The 10,451-nt window shown below is 45.0% G+C and overlaps 1 protein-coding gene across 1 annotated transcript in view; it reads right to left on the minus strand.

The window, feature by feature from the left end:
• The window catches only part of Arg2 (arginase 2), a 31,738-nt gene extending 22,065 nt beyond the window's left edge, over positions 1-9,673 (minus strand). The window contains exons 1-2 of the mRNA XM_042691826.1: positions 9,471-9,673; positions 8,573-8,645 (exon numbers count right to left, since the gene is read on the minus strand). Of these exons, the coding sequence (XP_042547760.1) occupies positions 8,573-8,645; positions 9,471-9,605 (208 nt within the window). The 5' untranslated portion in view covers positions 9,606-9,673. The remainder of the gene's footprint in view (positions 1-8,572; positions 8,646-9,470) is intronic.
• Between the last annotated feature and the right edge of the window lie 778 nt (positions 9,674-10,451).

Genomic DNA, 10,451 nt, shown 5'->3' on the forward strand with positions numbered 1-10,451 from the left:
GCCCCACTCCAATTTGCAAATAAGATATGAAGAATTTGTTTCCCCTCCTGGTAAAGCCGACTTTTAACACAGGTGGTCACTCCTCTTTCCATGAGAGATGCACTTTGATGAAAGGTCCTGTTGGGTTCTCCATCCTGGGGACTATCTTGCATATATGGAACAGGACCCTCTTTGGCTAAATAAAAAGGAAAGCATTCTGTCTCTGTAGTCTCTTAGCAGATTCCTGTTGATCACATTCTGGTTTAATGATCATTCAATAAAAAAGCTTTTTACTTTCTCCACCACCTTTATTGGAAGATCACCCAACACTGCATATTTGGTATTATCTTACATTAGGTATGATAGTGGTTTGGGAGTTAAGTTTTAAGACTTTCTTTTTTTTTTTTTTTGGTTGGTCATGGGGTCTGAATTCTGAGCCTGGGCGCTGTTCCTCAGCTCTTCATCCCAAAGCTAGTGCTCTACCGCTTGAGCCACAGTGCCACTTCTGTTTTTTCTGCTTATGTATCACTGAGGAATCAAACCCAGGGCCTCATGCATACAAGGCAAGCACTCTTACCCAGTATCTACTGTGCAAAACCAGTTTTATTCCAACGATGGTCCACTAATCCACAAGATAGCAAATTCAAGTATAAAGGGCAGTAAGGAAGCCAAGAAGGTGGCTCTGTTGGAAAACAAAGTAATAGCTAGAGGCTGAGAAGGCCAAGGGAGTAGCAAGTGGGTAAACTGCATACTTAATTATTGAAGGGACAGGTTAAAGAAAGTTGAGTTAGGGGGAAAAGATGGGATAACTACTGGAGCCAACATGCTAAGTATGAAGGCAGAAAGAAGGATCTAGAGTACAGGGAGATGATATGGCTTGTATCCAGTCTCATTCCCCTCCACAAAGAGGAGCCTGGTAGCTGGGAACATGATTCTTAGAATAAACTCACCAGCATTTCTTGAAACTGGGTGTGGCCACGTGACCAGCTCTGGCCAACAGGATAAGCGGAAGTGACCTCCAGCAATTTCTTGAAAAGAGAAAAACTACCTGTGCCCTTCTTAACCCATCTATACTGCTGCCAGAAGTGAAGCTATAACCATCTGTGATCGTTGAATACAGGCCTTATGATAGCACAAGAATCTAGGTCAGAAGGGCAGAGCTGCCAAGCCAGTCTAGAGTACTTTCTCCAGATTGTTTTGGAGATGGAAATAAATTATTTTTATGCCATTGTCATTTTAGGCTTCTATACATTATTTTCTCTAATGCTAGGATTGGACTCATATCTGAGGAATACAAGGAAAAATTAATTCTCACACTATCTATCCTTCCCTCCTTTTCTCTATTGCTTCTTTCCTCCTTTTTTTTTTTTTTTTTTTTGCCGGTCATAGGGCTTGAACGCTGGGCCTGAGCACTGTCCCTCAGCTCTTCAGCTCAAGGCGAGCGCTCTACCACTTGAGCTATAATGCCACTTCCAGTTTTCTGGTGGTTTATTGGAGATAAGAGTCTCATGGACTTTCCTGCCCAGGCTGGCTTTGAACCTTGATCCTCACTCAGATCTCAGCCTCCTGAGTAGCTAGGATTACAGCCACCGGCACCTGCCCCCCCCCCCTTTTTTTTATTCTCAGCTTTTCACAGAGCAAAACAATATACTAAACAAGTTTAAAAAAATTTAAACATAGCACTCATGTGCCTAAGAAACTAGAACTTCAATTGACCTTTCTTGTTCTAATATACATCACACATATAGTTATGCCATAATGAAGTTTAAAAGCAGAGCTCCTGCTTGCTAGGCAAGTTGCTCCTACCACTTGAGCCATGTTGTCAACCCATACATTTTAGTATCTTGCTCATTAAATGTAAAGTTCAGTAGCATTCAGTATATTCACATTGTGTAACCATCACCACCATCTATAGCCAGATTCATTTGCAAAACTAAAATACTATACCCATTAGATAATTACCCATTTTTCTTTCCTCATTAAGTTTCAACCACCATTTTACTGTTTCTCAGTATTAACCTAGAAATCTTACATAAGTGAATCATGTAGTACTTTGTTTCACTTACCATAATACAGCTCATGTCAGAATTTCTTTTCCTTTTTAGACTGAATAATATTTCATTGCATGTATATATCATATATATTTTATTTATTTTTTTGTCAGTAGTGGGGTCTGACCTTTGGGACTGGGCGCTGTCCCTCAGCGATTCAGCTCAAGGCTAGCGCTCTACCACTTGAGCCACAGCACCACTTCTGGCTTTTTCTGCTTATGTGGTGCTGAGCAATCGAACCCAGGGCCTCATGTGTGCAAGGCAAGCACTAAGCCATCTTCCCAGCCCTATCCCATATTTTTATAATCCATTCACCAGTAAACACTTTTGGCATTGTAAAACAAAAGTGCTGCTATAAGCATGTGGCACTTCAATTCTCTTGAGTATATACCCAGAAGTAAATATAATTACTGGATCAGATGGTAATGTCTACTTTGTGTGTGTGTGTGTGCGTGTGTGTGTGTGTGTGTGTGTGTGTGTGCGCGTGCTGGTCCTGTGTGTGTGTGTGCTGGTCCTGGAGCTTGAACTCAGGATCTGGGCACTGTCCCTGAGCTTCTTTTGCTCAAGGCTAGCTATCTACCACTTGAGCCACAGTACCACTTCCAGCTTTTTCTATGTATGTGGTACTGAGGAATCAAACCCAGGGCTTCATGCATGCCAGGCAAGCACTCTACCACTAGGCCACATACCCATTCTTATCCTAGAACTTTTTTACTCAAAGTTAGTGCCCTACCATTTCCAGCTTTTGGTGGTTAGTTGCAGGTAAGAGTTTTGTGGACCTTCCTGCCAGGGCTGGCTTTGAATTGTGATCCTCAGATCTCAGCCTCCTGAGTAGTTAGGATTACAGGTGTGAGCCATCAGCACTCAGCTCTTTTTTTTTCTTCCTCTGCTGTTCTTGAAGGTGGTGTTTTCCAGCTTATTTTTTTCATTTTTCATAGAGTTATCTAAGATACTCTGACAAATCAGAAGCCACAAGTTCTATGTTTTCTTTCAGCAGTTTCATAGTTCTAGCATTAAAAATAGTCCAGGGGCTGGGAAGGTGGCTCAGTGGTAGAGCGCTTGCCTTGCATGCTCAAGGCCCTGGGTTCGATTCCTCAGCACCACATAAGCAAAAAGAAAAAAACCGGAAGTGGCGCTGTGGCTCAAGTGGTAGAGCGCTAGCCTTGAGCTAAAGAGCTGAGGGAGAGCTGAGGGACAGTGCCCAGGCCCCACGACCGGACCAAAAAAAAAAAAAAATAGTCCATTCTGAGTACTGTTCCCTATGCACTTGTACTGGTCAAAGACAGTATGGCTTTCCTAGAGCTACAGAATGGTCAAATAACAATTCTGTTAATGGTCTTTGAAGGCGCTCCATCTCATTATATCCCTTCCAATGATTGCCTGGCTTCTGATTTTCACTGTAATTAGTGGCTCTTGGTTTTCAAGGGTACCACTGAGCAGTGGCATAGGGGAAAAAAAATTAAAATGTCACAATGCTTGATATTCTGGTTGAAGCTCTATTGTCTTTGTTTTTCTTTTTTCTTTTCTTTTTGGTCAGTCATGGGGCCTGAACTTTGGGCCTGGGCGCTGTCCCTCAGCTCTTCTGATCAAGGCTAGCACTCTACCACTTGAGCCACAGTGCCACTTCCAGCTTTATCTGCTTATGTGGTGCTGAGGAATTGAACCCAGGGCCTTATGCATGCAAGGCAAGCACTCTACCACTGAGCTACCTTCCCAGCTCCGTTTTTCTTTTTTCTTTTTTGGAATAGGATCTCAGCTGTGTAGCACAGCTGGCTTAGCACTGGGAAGCCTCCTTCCTCGGCCTCCTCAGTGCTAGGATTGCAGGCATGCACCATATGTGGCTTTCAGACTTTTTTCTTGAATAAATTATCCCCAGATTGCTGCAAGCTTTTATTTCCAGAGTGGCAAAAAGACTGATTCTGGCAATGTTTACCCATGTTCTATTCCTTTTGTGAAAGAATTTTTAGAGGTTCTGTTCTACCATTTTCACTGCCATCATTATACACTGTTCTGAAACAATTCAGTTTTGTCCATAAAAACACAAGATTTCAGCCTTCTTTTTTAAAAATGTAGAGGACCGGGGCATACCTCAAGTGATAGAGTACTTGCCTAGGATGCTTGAGGCCCTGGGTTCAATCTCCAGAACCCAAATTTCAGGAGAAAGAGAAGAGGGGTGAGGGGAAGGGAAGGGAGGGGAAAAGGAAAAACAAAAGGGATGAAAACTAAGAGTTTAGAAGGCCCACCCCTTGACACACAGCAACCTTGAGTAGAGCTCTCTGAACATTACCATTTGCTTTCTGCCTCAGGGTCTTTGTACTTACTGTTCTCTCTGCTTGAAATACTCTTTCACCAAATATGCTTTAGGGTCTTTCCTTACCTCTCAGTGGTCTGCTCACATAACACCTTTTTATATCTCCAGTGCTTATTCCTTCCCCAAACCTTGCTATCCCCATACCTTGCTTTTGTTTATAAGCTAAGCATTACTGTATGCTTTATATCCATTTCCAATTCCCTCCTTTAGAATGAGTTTCCTTTTAATTCTAGTGCCTAAAACTTAGCAGTGCTCAAAACCAAATATACAAATACAAATTTATATATACAGAGCAGTGAATGGATACACTTAAAAATGGCTCCTAAGAAAAATGAGCCTGGAAGTACTTCAAGACAGCTGTGAGTCATACTTTATATTAATAGAGAAACAGAAAAACAGATTCAGACACCAAATCAAATATGTTCACTAGGAGTATGAACAGGAAGTTTAATGATGACATGGGAACACAGGCTGGCTGTGACATCAGAGCAAAAGGCAAGCAACAAAGGGACTTACTTGTTAAAGTTACCTTTTCAAGGCCTTCCCTAGAAATTCAACCTAAAGTGCTCAGAGGAACTAAGTTATTTTGGTACTGTTTGGAATAGGGCAGCTGAAACTTTGCTTGGTACTTTTCTCAAAGTATTCCAGGAGATTAGCCAAAACCATGTGCTGAAAATCTGCTGAGTGCCACAATCTTATTAATATGCAATGAGATTCTATTTCAGACAGCTGGTGATACTGGGCTACCAATCAGATTCAGGGTACGGACATAATTATATAACTACAGATACTTGAAAAAAATGGAAGAAAGACAAATTTTGCCATCACTTGAGGTTGGGAGTTTAAAGAGGAAGGAGGACAGGGAATAGTATTTCAAGAAGATCGTCTCCCAGGATGGAGTGGAAAAGTACTAAGAGCTATGACAGGAAAGCAGGTCTATAAAGCTTGAGAGAAGCTGTTATTTGTCCCTCCCTCTCCCTCAGCTGAGAGCTATAAAGGGCTCTAAGAGGCTGAACTTGCTTTTTGTCCAGAGTCTCTTAAGGCAGAATCTGGAGACAATACAGCAGTTTGAGCAATGCCTGGCCCAGATAGTTAGATGAGCTGCAGAGATTTATATTATTTAAACTTAGTGATTACCAGTGATTGGAAAATGATTATTTTTAAAAAGGTAGACCGTGTACAAGCTATTTTAAGTACAAGCTATTTTAAGTTTATTAATAAACAGGAGTAAAAACCTTCAGGTAATTCCAGGAACTGGCAACATAGTTTAGTAGTAGAGGTTTGCCTAGCACATGCAAGACCCTGGGCTCCACCCCCTGCACAGCAAACCAACAAATTATGTACCTCCTGACACATTAAAAGAAAACCATTAGAGCTGGGAAGGTGGCTCAGTGGTAGAACGCTTCCCTTGCATGCATGAGGCCCTGGGTTCCATTCCCAGCACCACATAAGCAAAAAAGAAAAGCCGGAAGTGGCGCTGTAGCTCAGTGGTAGAGCGATAGCCTTGAGCTGAAGAGCTGAGGGACAGTACCCAGGCCCAGAGTTCAGGCCCCATGACCGGACCCAAAAAAATTAAAAATAAAAAAAAATAAATAAAAGAAAACCATTAGACTAGGGTTGAGGGTGTAGATCAAGTATAGAGCCCTTGCCTCTAATGTTATAAGGCCTGAGTTTGGTCTCTGTTACCACAAAAAAAACCAAAAAAACAAACAAACAAAAAAACCTTAATTTACAAAATCTCAACAGTTTAAGTTTCTTTTTTTTTTTCTCTCCAGTCCTGGGGCTTGAACTAGGCCTGGGCACTGTCCCTAAGCTTCTTTTTGCTCAAGGCTAGCACTCTATCACTTGAGCCACAGTGCCATTTCTGGCTTTTTCTGCTTATGTGGTGCTGAGGAATTGAACCCAGGGCTTCATGCATGCTAGGCAAGCACTCTACCACTAAAGTCACATTCCCAGCCCAAACCTGTATTTTTTTTTTTTTTTTGGGGGGTCCGGTCGTGGGGCCTGAACTCTGGGCCTGGGCGTTGTCCCTCAGCTCTTCAGCTCAAGGCTAGCGCTCTACCACTTGAGCCACAGCGCCACTTCCAGCTTTTTTCTTTTTGCTTATGTGGTGCTGAGGAATCGAACCCAGGGCCTCTGGCTTACAAGGCAAGCGCTCTACCACTGAGCCACCTTCCCAGCCCCCAAGCCTGTATTTTTAACAAGTCACCTCCTTTATGAAACAAGGAACTAAGTCCTGCTTCCAAGAATACAAAGCTACCTGAAGTGGAACAAAATAGTTGCATTGTCAAAGCTCATAGAATTCACAAACTTTATAGACCATGATGACAATGGTAGAGCCACATTCCCAGCCCCTCTTTTTATTTTTTTTTCTTCTTGTCAGTCGTGGGGCTTGAACTCTAAGCTTGAGAGCTGTCCTTGTGCTCTTCAGTTCAAGGCGAGCACCCTACCACTTGAGCCACAGCGCCACTTCTGGCTTTCTAGTGGTTTATTGGAGATAAGAGTCTCACAGACTTTCCTGCCCGAGCTGGCTTTGAACCTCGATCCTCAGATCTCAGCTTCCTGAGTAGCTAGGATTACAGGCGTGAGCCATTGGCACCCAGTTTACGTTTCATTTTTGATGGTGAGCTTGGAGAAGTTACATTACTCAGGAAGAAATCCTCTTAAGAAAGGAAATTCAGCTACTGAAGAGCTTTAAGTAATTGTTAAAATATCCACACGCAGGTAGAGATGGGAAGGCCACCTCAACTACAGTTATTACTTAATTATTCCTGCTTTTGCAAGATGATTGACCCTTAAATGCTATCATAAACTGCAGATTTTAGAGCAGAGTAGGGAGGGATTTCTATTTCACCCAGATTCTATTTCTATCTCCAGATCACTCAGCTGCCACACATTTTGCATTTACAGCACCAGAAAAAAAAAATCCATAAATAGTCCTAAACAAGATTGGATTAAATGGCAGCTAGAAACGTTTGGGTTAGATATAAAGAAACCTCCCTAAAATAAAGATAATGAAATTTGGCGCTGTGGTACGAAAGACTTTTTCATTACTCTAGAAATATCATTCGCCTTTGGTCAAATTTACTATCCTAATTACAGACTAATGCACCTACCAGGTTTCCACCTCAGATCCAATAAGCCAAACTCTCCTCATGGAGGAACTTAGGAGTTTTTTTTGGTCTTTTAAATTTTTGGTGCCAGTCCTAGGGCTTGAACTCTGGGCCTGGGCTCTGTCCCTGAGCTCTTGTTACTACAAGCTAGTGCTTGTAGTACATGAGCTACAGCTCCACTTCCAGCTTTTCGTGGTTAATTGAAGAGTTTCACAGACTTTTCCTATGGGATGGTTTCAAAACCAGATCTTCAGATCTCTTGAGTAGCTAGCATTACAGGTGTGAACCACCAGCACCAGGCAAGCCTGAATTATTTTTTTTGCCACTCCTGCAGTTTGAACTCAGGGCTTGGACACTGTCCCTGAGTTTCTTTTGCTCAAGGCTAGCACTTTACCACTTGAGTCACAATGCCACTTCCAGCTTTTTTCCGTTTATGTGGTACTGAGGAATTGAACCCAGGGCTTCATGCATGCTAGGCAAGCACTCTACCACTAAGTCACATTCCCAGCCCAAGCCTGTATTTTTAACAAGTCACCTCCTTTATGAAACAAGGAACTAAGTCCTGCTTCCAAGAATACAAAGCTACCTGAAGTGGAACAAAATAGTTGCATTGTCAAAGCTCATAGAATTCACAAACTTTATATACCATGATGACAATTTGTCTTTTGAAGGCTAAAATGTGTTTGTGACTTTAAGTATCACTATCCTACAATACTGTGAAACGTGAAATTTATGTAATCACCTAATCTCAAAAAAAAAAAAAAAAGCTATTCACCTTAGAAAGGAAATGATTTGAATGGAGGAAAGTGGTGAATTGAAACGCAGAACCATCTTGAAACTGAGAAAAGCTAGAATTTTAGGGGGAGAGATCACATGTGTCAGAGATCCTATGTGCCAGTGGCACATTTTCTGCTCCACCTTGCATTCAGTGGCAGCTTGTTCCAGGGCCTGCCTTCCCTCATCTCCTTGCCTTCCCAATACCCTCTTCTCTGAAACAAAACTTTTCCCAAAAGACTTGAGACCCAGAGGTGTGAAAAGGCTGTTCCCAACAGTCCCTTCAGACTCCAAACTGCTCTGTCACCAATACCGCAGTGGCACCTAAAAATCTAGCCACTTACCCAGACTGGAGAGTCTTTTCAGCAAGCCAGCTTCTCGAATGGCAGCTGGGCCATATTCCACTCCTTTTTTTTTCTGTGAATCACACAAATAGCACGGTTAGATGTAAAGAAGACGGTGCTGAGGGGAGGGGGGGGGGGGGACGGGACCACTTTCACAAAAACACAAAATCCTGCAATACTGCCCTTGGTTCCTAACAGATTGCTCTGCAAACCCATCAGAGCATCCATTGCCCCATACCATCTATGGAGCACTAAAGTCTGATCCTTTCACCAAATTCTTCCACAGACCCATGAGAAACCACCCCCATGACTGAAATCACATTAGCCCTCGGAGACCCCCCTGGGGGGCTGGGGGCGGGGCACGGAGTCCCCACAGAAGGAGGACGGAGGTAGGTTAGGATCTGGTAGTGGGCGTGTGTGGCTGGGCACCCCGTCCCCGGGGGCGACTGCAGATTTCTTTCCCGGAGGAGAGAACAAAGCCCCTAGCGTCCTCCCGCCGCTGGACCCGGAGCAGCGCCAGTTTCTTTCCCGGCTGATTCTCTCTCCGAAAGGAGAATCCGAGCCTTGATCCCGCTCACGCGCCACCCTCCTTTCGGCCCTTTCTGGCCGGGACGCGGGCGGATTTCGCCTGCATCATCCCGAACTCGGAGCCCCGGGCTCCCGCTTTCCGGGAGGCCGCGGGACCCCCGCCCTCGCTGGCGCTGACCTCCCCTCCCCACCATAAAGCGTGCCCTCCATCCCTTCCTCCCCTCCTCCCCTCCCGGTGCCCAGCCGCTAGAACCCGCCAGCTCAGCTCTTCCCTCGGCCGCTGATCCCCATCCTCGCACCCCCAGCGCCGCGATCTCCGGGTTCTGGGTTGGAGGAATCCGGCCCTGCAGTGCCGGGTCCCACCTCTCACCTGTCCCTGAGAGAAGGAGGCGCCGATCACAGCCACGGAGTGGACGGACTTCTTCCTGACCGAGTGCACTTGAGTCCGGAGGGTACGCAAGAGGCTGCTCCGCACCGACACGACTGACAGCACCGGGAGCGCCATGACGGAGGTAACTCCCCGCAGCTCACCCGCGACTGAGCCGCAGCGCCCGGCAGCACCGCTCACCTACTAGAGCGAGCCAGCCGCCCGGTGACGTCATCTCCGCCTCGGCCACGCCCCCCGCGCCCCCAACCAGCCCCCGGGCACACCTTCCCGCAGGCTCCTCCCACTGTCCCCGACACGCCCACGGTGGCGTCATTCGCGGAGCTTGGGTTCTCTCCGGGAACACGCCCCTGCCGTGACGACACAAGGCTAGAATAAAGGGCTGGCCAATAAAAACACGGCACCGGGCCGACAGGTGTGTCCTCCTACCGCCAAATTCAACCTCGTCAAACGAACCAGAGCTGACCGCGGCTCTTCACATCAAGGCGCGCCCCGGCAATGAACCAATTTCACGGACGCGTTGGCTGGGCCATGCGGGTCTCGGTGTGGCCGGCCCCCATGCCATTGGCTACTCTATATCAATCCAGCACATTTCTGGTTTGTTCTATCCCAAAGCTCAAAAGTTCTGCAAACATTTACTCCCAGCCCAAGGCCACATCAGCTATAGGTAGATTGGAACCTTCTGGGCCAACAAGCACCTACCCTAAGTATTTTGGAAGGGCAAATTAGGATGTTTCAAGCAATTACCTTCCAGATGTTTTCAATTCTTGAATAACTGGAGCAATGGTTATTGCCAACCAAATATACCGACATAGTTGAACCATTTCTCAAAGGAGGCTAGAGAGTTGAAAATGCCACTTTGGATGTTAATAACTAATAATATTTTAATAAAAACCAACAAGTTCTAAAAACAACACTTGAACAATTCTATAAAGTAGGCTCTATTTTAATTGAATGAAACAGGAT

The sequence above is a fragment of the Dipodomys spectabilis genome, unplaced genomic scaffold, assembly GCF_019054845.1.
Source record: "Dipodomys spectabilis isolate Male_0828 unplaced genomic scaffold, ASM1905484v1 ptg000146l, whole genome shotgun sequence".
NCBI classification, from domain to species: Eukaryota; Metazoa; Chordata; class Mammalia; order Rodentia; family Heteromyidae; genus Dipodomys; species Dipodomys spectabilis.